Source organism: Erpetoichthys calabaricus, chromosome 18 (assembly GCF_900747795.2).
Source record: "Erpetoichthys calabaricus chromosome 18, fErpCal1.3, whole genome shotgun sequence".
Taxonomy (NCBI): domain Eukaryota; kingdom Metazoa; phylum Chordata; class Cladistia; order Polypteriformes; family Polypteridae; genus Erpetoichthys; species Erpetoichthys calabaricus.
Window position 1 is genome coordinate 51,805,469 of NC_041411.2, and position 21,840 is coordinate 51,827,308.

The following is a 21,840-nucleotide window of genomic DNA, read 5'->3' on the forward strand; positions in this document are numbered from 1 at the left end:
AGTGGCTGGACCAGACCAAGGGGTCGCCCACATAACACCTGGCTGCAGCAGATAGAGGGTCATTTCCGGAGGGTGGGACTGGACCGCGTGTCTGCCTGGGGGGTTGCAAACTGGGATCCCGAGTTGTTTCGTTATGTAGTTGGTGCAGCAACACACTGTACTAGTGCATGTTCCCCAACTTGACTTGACTTGGGGTTGATTTGTTTTCAATCCTATTTTTTGTAAAAATTGATCTATTTGTCTGGAATGATTACAATAAAATCAATAAAATTAAAAAAAAAAAAAGAATATTCTGGGGGTTGGCAGTACAGTCTTAGTGAACTATTCAGCCTGACTCAGAAAAACTTTTCCAAAAGAAATTTTGGATTCCATTTATAATACAAGGGTCTCTGTGGTTATTGCAAAGGAGATAGTGCAGTTAAAGTCTTTAATTGCTTATGTACCTTACTACAGGTGCTTTAGGTCTAAATTGTAGCCCAGGTGCAGAGTGCCAGAATAGAGCCTTTGCTCTTTACATGGCTCTTTGCTCTTTACATGGCTCTTTGCTCTTTTAGAGCTCTTTTTTTGCTCTTTTAAAAGGACAGCTTTCCATTGCCACACTAGGTGGAATTCTGTTTATGACATTGCAGGCCTGCTGTTTTTATAGGATCCCCTCCAGCTAGCTCTGAAACTGTTCATTTATATGATAAAATTCTACCTAATACTTTAGCTGACTCAGTCATTTGCTAATGCATCTTGTCAGTGCCATTACATTTATATAAAATACGTAAATTTGGCTTCATGTGTATTTAACTACCTAGGTAGAGCACATGAATCGTGTTAGAGTCTAAAAGTGATAAACGTCAAACTACAGACAGATTTCAAATTGATTGTTATGGTTTACTGTAAAATACTGGACAGATTTAAAAAAAAAAACAAGGACAACAAAGAAAATCACACACCAAACACATTGTGGGGTGTGCTTAAGGGCAGCAGTAACATGTGGTTTTTAGCCAAGAAACCATATTGGTGTTGTCAATTAAATCAAAGAATGCTGTGTTTCTTTTTTATTTTTAGAATAGCCTAATTCCTAATGGCGTGGAATGGAAAGATTTATTGAATCATTTTTATGAGAAATATAAAAACTACATCACTTGGAAGGATCAAGACATGCTGAACATAATTTTTCATGATAATCCAGGTAAGGTGCCATATTGATTAATTTTCCTTTAAATTGATTTGCGTGTTAAATACTATATTTCATGCACTTTTTTAGAACATTTGAAAATGAAAACAATTGTGATAAGAAGAGACTATTCTGCCCAACAAGCTTGTCCATTCCATTCATCTAGATCATCCAAAATAACATCAAGTTGAGATATGAAGGTCCCTAAAGTCTTATGAAACTACTTGCAATCTATTCCATTTGTCTATAGGTCTTTGCATAAGGAAAAACTTTCTAACATATGTGTTAAATCTACAGGTTTCCGACCATATCCCTGTGTTCTTGTTCCAGAATCTATTTTAAAGTGACATCGATGATCTACTGCACTACTTTCTTTCATAATTAGGAGGTTACAGTGATAATGTCCCCTCTTAATCACTGTTTGCTTAAACTGGAAAGGTTCAGCATCTTCAATCTTTCCTCATAGCTCATAACCTCTTAGCCCTGGAATCAGCCTAGTTGGTCACCGCTATACTTTCTCTAGAACTGCCATTTCGTTTTTGTAATATGGAGACCAAAACTATACATAGTACTCCAGGTAAGTATTCACTAGTGCAATATAAAGCTTAAGCATAACCTCCCTTAACTTGTACTCCACACCTCGTGATATATACTAACTTTCTTGATCGCTTCTGAATGTAGATAGTGATGAGTCCACAATGACTTCTAGGTCCTTCTGATAAGTAGTGCTTTCAAGTTTCAGACCTCCCATTGTGTATTCAAATCTAACATTTTTACCTCATTCATGTAATACTTTACATTTACTTACATTAAACCTCATCTGCCACAAATCTGTCCAACCCTGTGTGCTATCCAAGTCCCTCTGTGACAATTTAGCTGTTTGTTCATCACCAGTTTGGTATCATCTGCTGATGTAACCAGCTTATTGATTATATTATTGTCCAGATTGATTATGCATATTAAAAAGAGCAGTGGTCCCAGCACTGATCCCTTACGGACACCACTTTCAACATCACCTAATTCTGAAAAGGTTGCCCTCATACTTACCATTTGCTTCCTGTGTTTGAGGCAGTTTTGTACTCACCTACACACCGTGTTGTAAACTTGTTTTAGTTTTATCACTAACCTTCCATGTGGTACCTTATCAAAAGCCCTCTGAAAATCAAAATTAATAATATCATATGTACCTCTCTTATCTTTAGTTTTTGTTGCTTCCTCATAGTATTCGAGCATATTAGTGAAACATGACTTTACCTGCCTGACCCCATGTTGACTATTTGCCAACACATTACTAGTAGATCAATATTTTTTTTATTTTGTTGAATAAGTTATTCACATTTCCAAAATCAAATTATCCATTTTTAGGGAAGTAGGGGCTGTCCTAACAGCATTGAGTATAACCTAGGTGTCAGCCAAGGAGAATACCCAACAAAGACATTTATACTAGCCCTTATGTGGTCACTAGTCAACTGAACATTCACATTTTTGGGATGTGGGAATTTATTACTAGACTCCTAATGGTTCATTTACGTCTACACTCTGAATTCTGGGCTGATTATTATAGAATAGTAAATGTAGATATTCTCATTATCGGATTGTTGTTTTAACACACTGGTTTTAAAAAGAACGTCATTGTGTACACCTGTAAATTCTTGTTCCTTTTCCAACAAATAATTCACTATTTGTTGTTGTTTTCAGTTTATATTTTGGGTAAATAAGGTTCTTCATTGCTAAAACCTCCCCTCTATACTAGCTTTATTGATATTGTTATAAAGTGTACTGAAACTGTTATATGTGTTGGGGAGTCTCTAAGACAGTCTGTCCATGCATTGTGCTCTGTCCGTCTCTTACTCTCTGGGCTAGATTTGCCTGTGACACTTTAAGGGAGCACACTATATCTAAAATGACATTTGGTCAGCTGGTACTGTGCATTTTTAGGCCCCTTGAATTCAAGGCAGCCATTGCTAAAGTAGATGTCCCTTGACAGCCAAATGTTAACAAGATTGGGATATTTGAATGGGTGACGCTGTTTTACATCCTTTTTTAAACTATACATTATTGTAACCTAAAATTAAAAACTTGCTACTTTGTAATTCAAATTAAATCTTGACTAATTACTATTATTATATTTTATATGCTGCGGTGGGCTGGCGCCCTGCCCAGGGTTTGTTTCCTGCCTTGCGCCCTGTGTTGGCTGGGATTGGCTCCAGCAGACCCCCGTGACCCTGTAGTTAGGATATAGCGGGTTGGATAATGGATGGATGGATATTTTATATGTAATAGGTGAAATTATCAAATGCTGTTTACATTCTATGTATGATTGCCTCCTTGGTTATTGCTTCCTTATGTGATGTTCATAGTTTTCACACAACAACAGCAATCATTTATTTCTTGTATTGCCCAAAGTCACTGTGACAGTGCGGGTCAGCTCCACACTCCCAGTTGATCTCGGGATGCTCTTGAACCCGACACCTTTGATAGTCATGATTGGGATGAGCTTGGCAGATGAGGACAAAACACACACATAGCAAGGGGAAGGTGTAAAAAGTGCTCTAGGGCTTTTATTAAAAAAAAAAGTCAAGCAGTGTCCAAAACGTGCAGTGCAACTCTTTAATAAATATTCCATAAAGTATCTATGATACTGGAGATTAAAACAAGCCATAAATAAATCCATTAAAATGAAGTCAACACACAGGCAGGAAACTGTCTTTAAAAACATTGAACCTCGGTGCCCCTTTAAAACTGACTTCTCCTTGTCTCATCACTTTCCGGTCCTTGCAGACCGAGGAGAAGTCCACCAGCAGACGCAGACAATCTTTAATCCCGGCCTGTGTCCCTGCTGCTAGTCTGATGGCGTCCCCTGGGGAGCCACAGAGACCTGCTCTACTCTGCGCCCACCGCTGCCTTTCTCCACATTGAAAGTGCACTCTGTCCTCTCACCACTGCCACTTTGTTGGCTCTTCCCTGTGACAGCACTTTCCTGACGATAATGGTTACTCCTGCTACCTGATCGCTCAGCCACACATGCTTCTCTCTGGGGCGCCACTCCTGTCCATCTGCTTCTCTTCCTCGCACCAACTCTCTCTCACTTTTGCCTTTCTTCTTATGCCTTCTGTTGTTTTCTTTTTTCCCCCCTAACACTCATGCTTCCCTTTTATAACAGGGACATGGCACAGCTGCAGCAATCAGCAGCTCCAGATGCCAGTTAGGGTCGCAGGGGAACCTGCATGTGCGCATTGAGTGCAGGGCTGTCCGTTCCCACATCACACACTGGAACTGTTCTCATCACGCCACCATGCCCCCCCACCCAAAGACGGAAGAGGGGCAATTATTCATTTATAATGTGCCCACCTGCCATGGACCTCACTTTACCACAGTCACACAAGCAATGCCTCAATGGGCTTTAACAGGCCCTGTTTTCCGACAGCCCATTAGCCTTGGCAGACAAGAAAAAACTCCCAAAAAACTTTGTAGGGAAAAAAATGAAAGAAATCTTGGGCAATGCAGAGAGAGAAGACCCCCTTCTAGGTGTTTTGGGTATGCAATGGATGCTAAAAAAATGGTGTAAATAAAACACTCAAAACAGAATACAAGCAAGCCTCTTCACAGAGCTAGATGGCCAATCTATCACTGCCACCTCAATCACTGAAATACAACACAATAGTAGAAACCACATGGCAAAATGCAAGAATAGATAAGATCACTCACTAAATACAGAACTATCACATATGAGTTACAGATTTGTTCAAATACATCAAAAAACTAACTAGAAACTAATTAACATAAGTGAAGAACTACAATGTCTGTCCATCAGCTAAATGTAGAAGCACTGCCAGATTGTAGAAAAGGAGTCAGACAATCCAGACATAGTCAGAGTCCTGGAGACCTCGGCCAACAAGCTGCCTCCCCCCTACAGGCCATTCTACAGCTGTCAGTGCCCTGTAGCTAAAAGCTCAACCTCCTACCTTTTTTTTATTAATTCTTGGAATCATAAGCAGAGCGTCATCTTGAGATCTTAATGTGCACTCTGGCTTGTAATTAATGGTAAGTTCAGATAAGTAAGCCGGACTTTGGCCATTTAATGCTTTATATGTTAAAAAGAGGATTTGGAAATTTGCCCTAAGTGTAACCGGGAGCCAGTATAAGAGTGAAAAACTGGAGTTATGTGTTCAGAATTTCTGGTTCTTATAATAATTCTTGCAGATGCTACGTCTCAAGAGTATTTAAAACTTCCAAACATCTATTAACTAATAAACTTTATGAATTAATCATGATTTACAGCTGGTTCACACATTCCAGTCAGAAGTATCATTACCACTTCCTACATTTTCTTTAGCAGATTAAATGCATCATTATTGTCTTCATAACTGTTTGGCAGTTGGTTGTTTTGTACTTAATTTTTGTAGTGAGGATAAAGCTTTTGACATGCCTCCAGCACTCGTTACATTGTAGGACATCCTCCTTTTACTGGAAGTAGTGTTTAATTTTCTGTCCTTCTAGAATGTAGATTCACTTTATGGGCTTCTGAAGTTAATTTTACTTAATTTTCTGCCACGACTTTTAATTATCTCCCAAAAGAGTATAAATTAACTTTATTTAAATAATAAAAAAAATTATTTGTATGTTTTTGAAGTTGTAAAGATTGTGATATTGTGGGTCTGTGGCTTAGAAACTGGTGGTCGGTTTTATAAAGAAATAAATGGCCACTTCAGTCTCTGTGGGTGTGCGGGCTTATGTAGATGCATGGATGCATTCCAAATAACAATATACTCTTATATTTACCCTATACAACTCCCTTTGCTTGAGCTGGGAGAACTTTTTGCCCAAGTTGAGGTCCGTCAAGGTGGGGTTGGGTGGGGGGTTTATAGTTGGGGGGATGGGATAGCAGGCTGCTTGCTGCTTGTGCTGATCATGTACTGATTATTAATGACAAAAGGACTGGGAGATGTGAGGTGGTCAAGAAAACAGGCAAGAGTCAAAACCAGAAAAGATGGCCGACCAGTTGTCAATTTTTAAACACTAAGCAAAAAATCAATGTCCTCTATCAGAAAAATATTAGTTAATAACCAGGAATTGACATATCAAAATAACATGACGCACACCAACATGGGAATCCTAATATCAGATGCACCGGAGTAGAAAATGCAGATCTTTAGGCTGGCACGCTGAATGACATCACACAATGCATATTCCCAGGTGATTCTGGGAGATTACCATGGCAATGGTTGACACTTTACTATAAACAATAAGAGAGGAGAGGAGATGTTTCAAAATTAAACTTTGTAAATACTGCATTATGCAAGCAATTACCATATTTATTTGCATATGTCAGGTCTTGAAACCCGAAAAATCAATCATAAAATTAGACACCGACTTATATACCCGTTCAAAAATGCGGCACATTTTTTTTTAATATCTTCTTGCTTCCTCCAGTCTCACACCAGTTTCTTGGGCACATCAAATTTTGTTGCAGCAGCACAGTTACCAATTTCTTTCGCTACTTCAATGACGTTTAATTTAAAACAAGCTTCATATTTTCTTCTGATCAATCACTCTGTCGTATATAAGGGATGCTCTTACAATAAAGGTGTATGAGGATGTGAGATAAAAAAACACAAAACAGTGCAAACAGTGCACTTTGAAACAGTTCGGGTATTACTGTGTGGTCACGTAGGCACAATACATAGAAAAAAAAGACAGTGTGCTCTGTGGTTCCTCTCTCAGGTTAGCATATCATAATCCCTCGTACCAGTAGCATGAGTTTTCTGCATTCGACTTTTACGACCAACATTATAAAATACCGGAAATTATACGGTAAAATCAAGCCCCAACTTAACACGGGAGAACTTAAATGCGAGTATATATGGTAATATGAAATCATAATCCTTGGGATCCAAAACCACATATTTCATATACAGTATTTACTCAGACCTTGTAGGGATGGTAGCAAAAAATAAAGAAAATAACACATTATAACAGTAAGATTGTTCTATTCATCCTAACTTTTTCCAAGAGGTTACTCTGGACAGCACTCTATGATATGTGGTAGAATACTGATAATTGAAAACAGTAATTCAAATTAATTTATCTTTATGTAACAATTTTACAGTTTAACAGTTCAGATTATTGGAACTATAGCATCACAGAATAAACTGTTGCCGTTGTCAGTGTTTGTTTGTATGTGAGCATACTGCCAGGTACACCAATATTTAGGATGCTGCATTGCTCTTTAAGCAGCTTTTTGAGAAAGTTGCTTGCTAAGTTCAGAAATACAAAAGTGTATGGCAGTGGATGCATTGTTCTTATTATCCGGTCGCAGTGAGATCTGGAAACATGCACATAATAATTATGTATATGCTGAAACAATGTTTGATGTATTACTAAGGGGAAGTTGTGTGGGTAAGCAAACAAACAACATCTACCTAATCGGTGAATTATGTTGAAGGATGTTGGAAAATTGCATAAAATACAGTGTATCTCAGAAGAAAGAACAGACTCACCAACATATGATGGAAAACCCCATCACCCGTTCACATGCTCAAAGTGAACAATGTTTATAATAACGGCAGCCAATCTAATGTAGCTTAATGATTGCAATTATTTTTTTAATAAGTTTACACTAGGGCACTCTTTTTCCCTGTGTTCTATCCCTTTTAATCGAAAGGAATATGTAGAGACATGTTATTCATTGGGAGAGGACAAGACGTTAATTGCTGAACAAACTAAGAAAAAGCACAAAGTCAAAACAAGACTAGCTGTGGATTAGTTAAACTTAGTATTGATCTTGTTCCACCATTCACGGAGAAAGCACTTAGACCTAAGTGAACTCTCTGTTCCACACATTGTTATTCCTGTCAATTTTGTTTAGCTGATGATCCAAAAGGGGTACAGATCTAAAGGCGACACAGTATTGCTATCTCTGTTAGTTTTGTTGTTTCTGTTTGTAAATGTAGTTTATTGTTTACTCATGACAATTTATTACAAATAAATAGTGCTGATCAGATTTTCTGACTTTGACGTCAAGAGTTTTTTGTTTCACATCTGCTTCACTGCAGCAGGACACCAGATCAGTGGTGCATACATATGCCCCTCAGCATGACAGGAGAGCTAAATGTGCTGCACTAAGAGGGAGTCACAGCTGGAGCACAAACAACACTAGCGTCACAAAGCAAAGTCGTATAGCTGGGATTCTCCTTTGTTTTTGAAAACTTGGCTTTCACCCATCACTAATTATCCCAGTTAATATTTGGATAATTAAAGTCCGCCGTGACTATAATATCTCCCTGTAAACTTGCCTTTTTGATATTGCTAAAAAGATGTGTGTAATTTATTATGTGTGAAAAGATCTGGCGGAGTGATTACTGATGTTTATATCTAGCCTACTTTACCTCCTAAAAACAATATGCTTATTAAAACAATATCCTGTTTTTGAATATATTATATTTATTGTTTATCGAACATCAAATTTTATTAAACGCACATAACATACAAAGTGCTAACCACCTTAGTGGGCAATAAGAAGAAGAAGAAGAGCAGAGTGTCAAACAAATCATAGAAGGGTCTTAAGTGAAGAACTACAAAAAGTAAGAAGACAAAAGCACATACTGTAGACAAGAAATGTCATGTGTATTTCCTTTATGATTTTGTGTTTGCATGCTTCGTGTATTCTACTTGTTTTCAATAAAATAATTTCATTTTTAACTTGTATGTTATCCATAAGCCCATGTTCCGCTTGCTCTGTTGGAACTACCACAAATAATAAAATATATTAAAACTTCTAGAGGATGTGAAACAAGCAGATATTTGGAAAAACCTATGAGATGTTAACAGCTCCTTATCTTTACCTTGTTTTTTATGTGCATTTATTTTAGGACCCTGAGTCTGTGTGTTTTTCTGGTGTTTAGATAAACTGTAAACTAAGACGTGCTAACAGTGATAATATTGTTTAGTTATTTTAATATGTGTATTTATGTGTGTGAATGTTATGTAGTTAATGCAGTTTACTGGTATTGTATTGTATCTATAAATCTGTGTAAACACTGGGCCTCAGTGAAGAATGTTTTGATACTGATTTGCTATTCAGCATTCATTTGCATACATAAATACATGAAATCATTTCTTGGCCAATTTGTTTTAATACAGTACCATGAGAATGTTCAAAACTCAGTTAACTATTGTATTGAATGTAGTAGATGAGAAGAAAGGGTTTATGTATAAAAGACCATTTATTCCAATATTCAACCTATCAGTCTGTAATGTTTTTCTTATGTCTTTTTTTATACATTGGATGCTAATTCTTGTTTGTAAAGTATATCATTTTTTCCAGAGTATCTGTATAAGTTACCCTGTCAGTGGAATTACAGACCACAGCATTGTATGTATGGCAGCAACTGCAAAGGGGCAGAAGAAGAAGGTGTGTCAATTCTACATGGAAACAATGGTGTGTACTACGATGACAAACAGCCAGCCTTCAAAGCTGTATATGAAGCTATACATGGTGTAAGTACAAGTGTGCAGTACTCAGTTTATTAAGTGCTTTGGTGTCAGATGAAGAAGAATTATTTCAAGTTCAAGAAGTTAGATTACCTACAAGAATGCACGGTGATATTGCTAATGAGTAACACTTTTGCAGCTATTTTTTACTTATTTGGCAATGAACAGGTATTGAGTAAATCAGTCATTTTATCTTAAAATGTTATGTACACTATACTATACACCAACTCACAATCTGGACAGCCACTAGAGCACTGAGCTATTAAAATATTTTACAGTAATCCCTCGGTATATCGTGCTTCGACTTTCGCGGCTTCACTCTATCGCGGATTTTATATATAAGCATATTTAAATATATATTTTGCTGGTTTTGCGGTGGGTTGGCACCCCTAGAAGATATGGCCACTCCTCAAAAAACACTGAAAGATTACCTTCACATTGCTCTCTTCCTTACTGGGCTTAAATGTGGCTGTTTTGTCAAGCAATATGCTTCCTGCATGGTGCTTCGCATACTTAAAAGCTCGAACAGCACGTATTGATTTTTAATTGTTTGTTTTTCTCTGTCTCTCTCTCTCTCTCTCTCTGTCTGACATTATGTGCTCCTGACGGAGGGGGTGTGAACAGGGGGGGCTGTTCGCACCACTAGATGATATGGACGCTCCTCTAAAAAAATGCTGAAAGGCTACCTTAACATTGCTCCCTTCCTAGCAGCTGCGTTGTCCGGCGGTGCTTCGCATACTTAAAAGCCAAACAGCCCTATTGATTTGTTTGCTTTCCTCTGTCTCTCTGACATTCTCTCCTCCTGAAGCGCACTCCTTTGAAGAGGAAGATATGTTTGCATTCTTTTAATTGTGAGACGGAACTGTCATCTGTGTCTTGTCATGGAGCACAGTTTAAACTTTTGAAAAAGAGACAAATGTTTGTTTGCAGTGTCTGAATAACGTTCCTATCTCTCTACAACCTCCTGTGTTTCTGTGCAAATCTGTGACCCAAGCATGACAATATAAAAATAACCATATAAACATATGGTTTCTACTTCGTGGATTTTCACCTTTCGCGGGGGGGTCTGGAACGCAACCCCCACGATAGAGGAGGGATTACTGTATACTGTATTTTTATTTTTCCCTGGTGTTGGTGCAGCAGCTTCTCCATTAGACTCTGCTTCTGTGCCTCCGACCATGGAAGGACCTTGAGATGCAATTTGTTCTTCAACTTCCTCCAGAATCTCAGCGAGAGCTCCAACTTTAATGCAATCCGTATTCCCATCTTTTCTGTACTATGTTTTAAACCCTGGGCATACAAGAAATGTCATGTCAACAATGTTGTCAGTGGTCGTGTCATCATACATCTTGTTTAAGTACACAATTACTGTTGCCTTGATGTTCTTGATTAGGTGTAAGTCATCAGTTTGATGCTGAGGTGAAGGACCTTCAGATAAGAAACTAGAGTCTCCAGAGTGGGCATCAGTGAAGTCTACAAGTGGATTCAATGCCTTGTACGCTGAACCCAGGACTTCTGTGATGACTGCATAGGAAAGAAGCAGTCATAAATGGCTTAGATTTAGGGTCAAGCTAAGGTCTATTCCAAATTTGTATTTTAAACAGAGCCCAAAATGTGAAGTAAAAATCAGGGCCATAAAGGACATAGTGAGAGGTTCAGGAGCCGGGAAGTCAATTAATGTACAGTCATGTGAAAAAGTAACTGTGTGGTATCAAATGTTTTTTGTTTTTTTTTTAACATTTGTGGATGTACGTAGACATACAAGATTTGATCTTCATTTAAACAGTATTTTGAAGAAACAAATTTGACTTTGCAATCATTTATTCAATTAAAATGATCAGATATGCCATTTCTGTCTGTGAAAAAAGTAAGTACACCCTTAGATCTAATAGTTTGCATTGCTCCCTTTAGCAGAAACAACCTCAAGTAGGCATTTCCTTGCAGAATTCTTTCAGCTGTGTGATATTTGAGAGGTGTCTCGCATGCACAGCCCATTTCAAATGTTGTAAGGTCTAGTTTCCATTCAACTTAAATCTCCTGACAGTCTAGGCATGCAACAAACAAAAAGCAAACTAAACTAAATGCCTAAAGTTTAAATAAGATAGGAACAGGCAAGATTCTGTAATGATGATCGAATTATTTTCTGCTCATCCGATGCACCTGATTCTAATTTTATGTATTTGAGGTGAAGTTTGGATTTTTGTTTATTTAAATTATACAATGGGCTCCATCATGTAAATGTCGCAAGCTGTTTGCTATATTATATCACCTTTATCTAAAGATAGTGTTTAAATGAAGATCAAGTCTGCATGTGTTAAAAAAGAGAGTGAACTTACTTTTTTATATGTATACAAGGGGGCTTTGCTCGCCAACCCCCATGTTTGGTTTTCCAGATACACACTTTTAAGATTTTTTTTTCTTTAAATTGTTGCTATTTCATTAGTTTCACTTTTATTTCAGAACTTATGTAAAAACAATATTTGGAATCTTTCGAGTCCCAACATGCTGAATCTTTTAAACTAGGGGGCTCCGCCCCCTGCTCGCTTCGCTCGCCAACCCCTGGTGTTGGGAATGACAAAGAGCGTGATGTATGAATGAGATATAGAATAGTGTGACGGTGTAGATGATGCAAATAGAAAGCAAACAATAAAGTGTGTGGCACAGTGTAAAGGTTTATTTGAAAATTTCTTTGTACACGCCGCTTAAGTGTAAAAGGTAATTCCAGCTCAGAACTTGTAAGGTCATTTAAGATGGTTATTGTTGTGATCAGAGTCAAGTTTGTCAGAGCTTAGAAAGAGTTGTGTCTTTCCAGGAAGTAATGGAATGACTTGGGTATTTATGTTTTCCACATTAATATTTTTTGGACATAATATAGTGCGTTGTGTTAAAAGGGGCATTTGGTCTAATGAGATTGCTGTTCCAAATCTCTCTGTAACTAAGTCCTCGCAGATAAAGGCTTGAGGAATTGTAATAATATGTGGCTGAAGTCCATCTGTATTGGTGAGTGTACCATCTCTCAGTTGTAATAAGCAATTCTTATGATCTGGTTCTGGACATCGTATCTTTTTTACTAACTGTATCTTTTGAAAGCAATGCCAATTGTCTGCGTATTTTAAGGTGCACTGAACAATAGCTGAGTGCATGGCATCTGGAAGAATAGCTAATCACTGTCTAAAATCTCCTCCTCATAAAAGTACCTTTCCTCCAAATCGAATATTATTATTCATAAACGTTTGTTCATGCCATTGAACATTCATCAATAAACAACATTTTTTCAAGACGGATGTCACGTGCAGTGCCACCGTTAATGTTCATAGTGGATTCCGATTTGTAGGATCTAATGTAGTTGATAAAGATTTCACTTTCAGGTACATCGTCAGTTATAAGCTTCTGTAGATATTCAGTATATGAATGTAAAGAAGGCAGTCTAATTTGACCCTTTTGACAACAACGTGTAAATGTATAACTTGTATTGCCAGTTGTTTCTTCAGGGAAGTGAACTGAATGACAATGATTGCAAATGACATTCATTAATCCGAATGAATTTTCCTGGTGTATGTTTTGCTTGTGCCGTTTGAGAGGTGCGTTGTTGCATGTGTAGTATTTGGGACGTGTTGTTTTGGAGCTGTAATCGATTTGCCTGTGCTGTGTGAGAAGCCCGTTGTAGCCTTCGCTGCCATTAACGTATGTCTGAGACGGGAGGTGTTTCGTCTTTTTGCAGCTACGGCCCATTGCCGGATGTGCCTGCGTCCATCATCCGGTTTAGCATTCTCGGTTAGTAATATGGATGAGGTCCATGAGACATGTGTTTAATGACTTTGTACCATAATTCAGGATAGGTTTCTCTGTTTGGAATTTCAGCACAGACAAAGTGATCTACATCATCAGCAGTTAATCATTTTTTTTGCAAAGTAACCAATAAATACATGTGAGGTAAAACACGTTTTTGAAATTCTCTGACTTAAACTTCAAAGCCTTACAATATTTACATACTTCTGACATATCACCTGTGTCCATATATTCGATCTCTATTCGCCTTTTAGTTATTTCTCTGAGTAATAATTTCTCTTTTTTTGCGCTAATACGATGTTTACTTTTTTTTTGACACTGTCGTTTTTTTTCTGTTTTCATATTCTGTATCTTGCTCTGAATGTGTTTCACGCCTACGTTTTTTTTTAGTCTTTTGAATTCCAGTTTTCGTTAACTCTAACCTGCTCTGCATGTGTTTGGCCCCTTTCTTTTGTAACCTCTTTATGACGTTTTACTTTGTTTTCTACTCTGTCTTTTATTTCTGACCTCGCTTTGTCCTGGTTTTTTTTTCAATGACACCTGGTCCGTGGTGATTATTTTCCCTTTTTTGAGTAATAATTTCCATTTATTTGCACTATTGCGATCTATCCATCCATCCATTATCCAACCCGCTGTATCCTAACTACAGAGTCACGGGGGTCTGCTGGAGCCAATCCCAGCCAACACAGGGCGCAAGGCAGGAAACAAACCCCGGGCAGGGCGCCAGCCCACCGCAGTTAATGCAAAGTGTACGTGACATGTGTTTCACCCTAATTCTGGGCTCATCAGGCGTACACACTCACTGCACCCCCCTCTCGGGGAACCGAACCTCGGACATCAGCGCCAGAGGCGAAGCCCCTAATGTTGTGCCACGGCATGTGGTTCGCTACTGCTCTCCTTACTTTCTTTTTTTTGTACTTTCTAATATTCCTACTTTCGTATTCTTTAACTTTTTCCACATTTGTATCGCGCATACTTTTTTTTTTTTTTGAGCCTTTCGTATTCCACTGCTTTCATAATCCGCTCTGCATGTGTATAGCGCCAATGTTTGTGAACATGTTTATGAAGTTCTACTCCCCCACACTATGTGACTCTTCAATTCCACCAGGGGGTAAACGGTAACATTATACAAAGTTATTGTCTGTTATGCCTTCATTTTTATCACTCTTTAATTTAATATTGTTTTTTGTATCAGTATGCTGCTGCTGGAGTATGTGAATTTCCCATTGGGATTAATAAAGTTATCTATCTATCTATCTATCTATCTATCTATCTATCTATCTATCTATCTATCTATCTATCTATCTATCTATCTATCTATCTATCTATCTATCTATCTATCTATCTATCTATCTATCTATCTATCTATCTATCTATCTATCTATCTATCTATCTATCTATCTATCTATCTATCTATCTACCTATCTACCTACCTACCTACCTACCTACCTACCTACCTACCTACCTACCTACCTACCTACCTACCTACAGTGGAACCTCGGTTCACGAACGTCTCGGTACATGTACAAATTGGTTTACGACCAAAAAGTTCGCCAAACTTTTACCTCGGTTCACGAGCACACACTTGGTATATGAACAAGCCAGTTTTCCTTTCGGTTTGTACGTGTTCAGTCTCTCACTGTGCATTTCCTGTGCAGCAAGCAAGAGAGAGAGAGCAAGAGAGCGTGACACACACGAGAGAGACACACACACACAGGCAGCGCGAGTGACAGAGAGGGCTGGACTCATAAGGTAGGAAGGCAGTTAAAGAATGCACTGGGCTTGATTTTGTTTTCACTTCTGTTTACAGCGATCGGTTCGTAGCGTGCATTGTTGCAATGTTACTTTTCTTGGTGGTTTATTAAGTTATGGATTTTTTCAAATGTTCATTTTTTTCCCTGTGCTTAAAACTCATTAAAAAAAAAGTGTGTTTAGATAGATAGATAGGTTTAGCCACTGGTTGATAGCGCTATAGCCCGAACTATTGCAGTGTTAGTTTTCTCTGTTGTTCAAGGTTTTCTCAGTGTTATTCAATGTTTTTACATTTAGTTTACTATTACGCTGTGCATTCTATGGTTTAATTAACTATATCTGTGCTTAAAAACTTATAAAAAATATATATTTACATACAGTTCGTGTGGTCTGGAACAGATTAATTGTATTTACAGTAAACCCTCGCTATATCGCACTTCGCCTTTCGCGGCTTCACTCCATCGCGGATTTTATATGTAAGCATATTTAAATATATATCGCGGATTTTTTGCTGGTTCGCGGATTTCTGCGGACAATGGGTCTTTTAATTTCTGGTACATGCTTCCTCAGTTGGTTTGCCCAGTTGATTTCATACAAGGTACGCTATTGGCAGATGGCTGAGAAGCTACCCGGCTTACTTTTCTGTCTCTCTTGCGCTGACTTTCTCTGATCCTGACGTAGGGGGATTGAGCAGGGGGGCTGTTCGCACACCTAGACGATTAGGACGCTCATCTAAAAATGCTGAAAGATTATCTTCACGTTGCTATCTTTTGTGCAGCTGCTTCCTGAAATGACATGCTGCACGGTGCTTCGCATACTTAAAAGCTCGAAGGGCACGTATTGATTTTTGCTTGCTTGTTTTTCTCTGTCTCTCTCTCTCTCTCTCCCTGCTCCTGACGGAGGGGGTGTGAGCTGCCGCCTTCAACAGCTTTGTGCCGCGGTGCTTCGCATACTTAAAAGCCAAACAGCCCTATTGATTTGTTTGCTTTCCTCTGTCTTTCTGACAGACTCTGCTCCTGACGCGCACTCCTTTGAAGAGGAAAATATGTTTGCATTCTTTTAATTGTGAGACGGAACTGTCATCTCTGTCTTGTCATGGAGCACAGTTTAAACTTTTGAAAAAGAGACAAATGTTTGTTTGCAGTGTTTGAATGACGTTCCTGTCTCTCTACAACCTCCTGTGTTTCTGCGTAAATCTGTGACCCAAGCATGACAATATAAAAATAACCATATAAACATATGGTTTCTACTTCGCGGATTTTCTTATTTCGCGGGTGGCTCTGGAACGCAACCCCCGCGATGGAGGAGGGATTACTGTACATGCAATCCTATGGGGGAAATTGCTTCGGTTCATGACCAAATTGGTTTATGACCAGAGTTTTGGAACAAATTATGGCCGTGAAGCGAGGTTCCACTGTATTTATAACGTATTGTCCTTATACGCTTTATATGTATTGAGACCCTGGATCTGTGTGTGCTCAAATCCTTCACACGACTGAATGTTTTCCTACCCCGTTGTCTTATTTGATATTGATTGTAAGTAGGGCTGTCTTGCAAGAATCTCATGTTCTACGTCATCGTGAGACAGTCCTGGGTCAATCTCTTGGCACAATGTCACATTTAAGGTCCTTGCGGGTCTTTTAACTGTCTTCCGTGATCTTAACGTGAAGATCACGTCTCGACGCCCTACTGTTTCTCTCCAGGGTTTTTTTTATAATAGAGAGATTAGCCAACACGAGAGACGAGAATCAAAGTCAGGAAACCAATATAAGTCAAAATGAAGAGATCAAATAAATATAAGCTGCATGCCAAGTTCTTAGAAGCAATCTTAATACTAATATAATTCAGAAAATATGTAGTGCTAACCTTTACACTATTGCAGCGATGACGTCACAAGACACTCACCTCCAATCATTAAGTCTAGCAATTACCTAGCAAGTGCACAACAAAAATGGCAATGTTTATACAAATAAAATATGGCTTTGGGGGAGAAAGAACTCACAAAGGAACATCCATAAAAGTACATTCAAACAAAAAAAATGAATGAAACCATTGAATTCCTTTAAACTCAGAAACTCACAATATGACAGCAACAAATTAGTACAAAAAATGTAAAATGCAGCAGAGTTCTGGGTATGATGTTAAACTGCATCCAGCCCTGCAAGTGGTCTTCCAACTTGCAAGGAATTCATTGGGGTTGGTGGCAGGATTGGCACTCCAATCACCCTAAAAAATACTTCACGCAGCTCTGAGTTGACAGACAGGACTCCTTTCTGCTCTCCATGAGAGTAGCTCTGCTGTAGCTGCCTATAGGAAGGTGCTGCTCGCAATTTGAAGGGGATGGGGGAAAGCCTTTGGGAGCCCCATCCCAGGAAGAGTCGAAACCATCAAAAGCTAATGGGATCAGGCCTGTTGGTGACTCTTCCTATGAAGTCAGCAGACGGATTGGGAGAGCATGGGGGGGTCATGAGATCGCTGGAAAGGGGTGTGTGGCACTCCTGACATCCTTGCAAAAGGACGAAGGTCTAAGCCTTTAAAGTCCTGGTGCTTCCTGTCTTGCTACATGGTTGCAAGACATGGATGCTATCCAGTGACCTGAGATGAAGACCGGACTCCTTTGGTACTCCTTTGTCTCTTCGGAGAATCCTTGGGTACCGCTGGTTTCATTCATTAAAATTCTGCTGAGGTAGGTTAAATTCTGCTTGACATTCTGCAAGTTCTTTTCTGTTCATCCATGAATAAGATAAGCCACTGACCACCCTTTTATATGAGCCCACAGCTCTTTAAATTCTCCTGTCTCTCTAATCTCCTCTTTAAAATTAATTAACAAAGGCAAGAGATTAAATAAATTTAAATTTAAATAAATAAAATTTTAACTTTGCAAACAGACAAAACAGCTTACAATGATATACTGTATCTACTACTACTACAGTGGTAATATGTATTTATTTTTATCATTGTCATCATCATTCATAATACAGCAGTGCTATAGTATGCATGCTATGACTGTATTCAGATTTTAGATTAAATTAGAACACAGCACTAGTACCATGGCAACGAAGTGCAGCTTTTCATGTAACCAAATGTGCAAATAGAAGTTATTTGCAAGTGATCAGATAAATATAAATTCTTTATATACAGCGGTGAGGGAATGTACAGACAAGAGTAAGTCAAGAGCATAATCAGTAAAGTATAAAACCAGTTTAAATTATGTAAATGATAAAGTGCAGACAGTTGTATAGGTTCAAGCACAGCAGAGTTCTGGCAGTATTAAGGTAAATGTTCAAAACTATGGTGCAAACATGGTAGACCTGGGATGTAGGTTTCTGTACTGCCTCCCAGAAGGTTAAAGGGTAAACAGACTATGACTGGGATGAGAGGAGTTCCCGATGATGATACATACCAACAGTTGACAGAGTTTATAGTGGAGGCCCTTCAATGGCAGGTTATCAAGAACCAGTGACATCCAGGTTAGTTTTCACCACCTGCTGCAGAGAGTTCCAGTCAATGGCATGCAGTTACCATGCCATATTGTAACACAATTGGTCAGAATGCTATTGATGGTGCAGTGATACAAGTTTCGTTAGAAGCTGACAAGACAGTTGGAATTCCCTCAGCCTCCTCAGAAAGTAAAGACACTTCTGTACCTTCTTGATCAGGGCAGAGGTGTTGAGGGACCATAAAAATGTCTTGGAAATGTGAACGCTCATGAACTTAAAGCTGGAGAGATGCACAACCTCAATTCTGTTGATGAAGAACAGGGTGTGCCTGCAGGCACTGGACTTCCTTTAGTTCACCATGAGCTCTTTGGTGTTCATGATGTTCAAGGCCAGATTACTGTTGGAACACCATGTTATTAGGTGTTGGACTTCTCTGTAGAGTGACTTGTCATTGCTATTGATGAGGCCTACTATGTTGGTGTTGTCGACAAATTTAATGATTATGTTAGATTCATGTATGGGGACACAGTCTTAAGTGAAAAGGGAGTAGAGTAGGGGGCTCAGCACATAGCCCGGTGGGACACCAAAGATCAGGATCACAGTGGAGGAAGTGTGGTTGTCTGACCAAACAATCTACGGTCTGTTGATCAGGAAATTCAAAATCATTGCAGAGGGATGTTATAAAGCCGAGCTCACTGAGCTTTGTGACCTGTTTGGAGGAGATGATAGTACTGAATACCATACTAAAGTCAATGAACAGCATCCCTTCACATAGGTGCCACTGTTGTCCAGGTGTGTTAGGGCTGTATGAAGTGCTGTAGAAATAGCATTTTCAATTGACCTGCTTAGATGATATCCACACTGATGGGGATCCAGTGTAGAGGCTAGGCATGGTTTGAGATTAATAAGAACCAGTTGCTCAAAGCACTTCATAGTGATGGAGGTAAGATTATTAAAGAGATTTTTAAATTCCACTCCAGGGGATTACTTAGGCACAGGCACAATGTTCATTGTCTTGTGGCAAGTTGGAACAACAGCCTGAGCCAGGGACAGGTTAAAAATGTTAGTAAAAGACGTCTTCCAGCTGCTCCACACAAGCATGGAGTGCTCACTACAGCATTATTATTGATGTTGGTTAATTTTCTTATTTCTATAACATTACCAAATTTCAATCAAATCAGTCAAAGCGTTTTTGAGGTAGTGGGGTATTTAGGTTTTCAGTTTTAGGGGTGGGTTTTACCCTTAAATATTGATATTTTGAAATGTCCTTTCTTAGCAGATACCTACTGCTAGGTGTACCATCCTGCCAAATTTCAGCTTTTTAACTAAAGTGTAAAAATGAGCCAGTCAACTTTGCATAAGTATATATCCATCCATCCATTTTCCAACCCGCTGAATCCGAACACAGGGTCACGGGGGTCTGCTGGAGCCAATCCCAGCCAACACAGGGCACAAGGCAGGAACCAATCCCGGGCAGGGTGCCAACCCACCGCAGGACACACACAAACACACACCCACACACCAAGCACACACTAGGGCCAATTTAGAATCGCCAATCCACCTAACCTGCATGTCTTTGGACTGTGGGAGGAAACCGGAGCGCCCGGAGGAAACCCACGCAGACACGGGGAGAACATGCAAACTCCACGCAGGGAGGACCTGGGAAGCGAACCCAGGTCCCCAGGTCTCCCAACTGCGAGGCAGCAGCGCTACCCACTGCGCCACCGTGCCGCCCCTCATAAGTATATATATTATATATAAATGTCTACGCGTGGAAGTGTGTGTTCCATCCGCCCCAGAAGTGAGAGGTGGAGTTGGGGTAAGGGCTCCGCCTCCGAGAAAACAGAAAACTCACGAGGCCAGCACGTCAGCAAAATGAAACCTCTGAAGAAAGACAAAGTCGCTTAGCTGCTAACATCAGCAAAACGGCTATCCCTTTGACTTTTCCTCCTGCTGCTAATGCACAGCAGAGAGAGATGCCCAGAGTAGTTCCTCAATTACCTGACATCTCTACATTTCGATTTTTTTTCTGACGATTTCAATAGTTACTAGGACCCCGGGCTTTTTACATCATGGGCTTACACAGCTAGTATATTTATAAATTGTATTACATACACATCAGAGGATCACCTTCTGGGCTTATCAGATGCAAGCACTACCACCTGAAGACACAAGGGGGTGCTGTCGCTGACGACATCTCTTTTTCTACAGTCATTCCAGAGAAACTGCCCAGTGACTCCACCCCTTCCAGTCCAGCAACTATAAACCTAGCTCATAGCTATGACCTACGGTTTTTCAGCAACACAGCAGGTTTCCAGGCAGTATTGCCTTACCTTGTTTAGCACTATTGATCGTCTTGTTTCTTTGAACTTAGTGCTTATTGAAAGGGGAAACCCAGTTGGCACCCCAACATTTCTTTGGTGGGCACGTCTTTTCCCTTGAGTCACAGTATAATTATTACATAGTATAATTATTGCAGTATACTGTAAATGTTCATGGCCAGTGAAAAACAACTCAGTTTATTTTGTATTGCGCTCTTTACTCAGTGCAGGCTCAGAGTGATGTAACAAGTTCACATGTACATGCAATGTCAGACATTACAAATTACTAATTACATTATGAATGCACATAAAGATACATGTTTGTTGAAACATTCAGGACTAAAAAGTACGTTGAAACTGATTAACATAAGTAAAACCTAACAATACATGTCCATTAATTAGTTGTTGAACTATGGGAAAGAATCAGAATTGAATTTCCTTGTTAACCATTTATGAACTTTGATTTACACAGACAAATCTGTGAGGTATTATATGAATTAAAACAATTTCTAAAATATGATTTTTTAGTAAAATAAGCTGTTCTCTGATTGGGTAGTGTAATATGTGTACTGCTGCAGAAATGCATAGAGTTATGTGGATTAATTTTACTTTGAAATAAGTTATCTGTAAAATAAATGAAACTTTTTTCTTGTATATTTTAGTATACTATTGAAGAGAATATGTTCCAGTCATTGTTGTATCCTCTTCAAACAAAGTTTCTGGACACTGTGAATACTTTGTGTGGAAGAATACCGCAGATCTTTCTTAAACAAATTGAGAAGACTTTGAAGAAGGTATATGAACAGCGTGTGGTCATTCATTTGGGACATCTACAGTATTAGAAAGGTACTGGTGATACAATCTTATGTAAATTGTGATG

The 21,840-nt window shown here is 39.0% G+C and overlaps 1 protein-coding gene across 2 annotated transcripts in view; it reads left to right on the top strand.

Moving 5' to 3' along the window:
• gxylt2 (glucoside xylosyltransferase 2) overlaps positions 1-21,840 on the top strand; it is a 101,332-nt gene that overhangs the window by 69,026 nt on the left and 10,466 nt on the right. For both annotated transcript variants that reach the window (XM_028825404.2, XM_028825405.2), the window contains exons 5-7: positions 1,057-1,180; positions 9,492-9,664; positions 21,623-21,806. In XM_028825404.2, coding sequence (XP_028681237.1) covers positions 1,057-1,180; positions 9,492-9,664; positions 21,623-21,802 — 477 coding nt within the window. In that variant the 3' untranslated portion in view covers positions 21,803-21,806. The remainder of the gene's footprint in view (positions 1-1,056; positions 1,181-9,491; positions 9,665-21,622; positions 21,807-21,840) is intronic.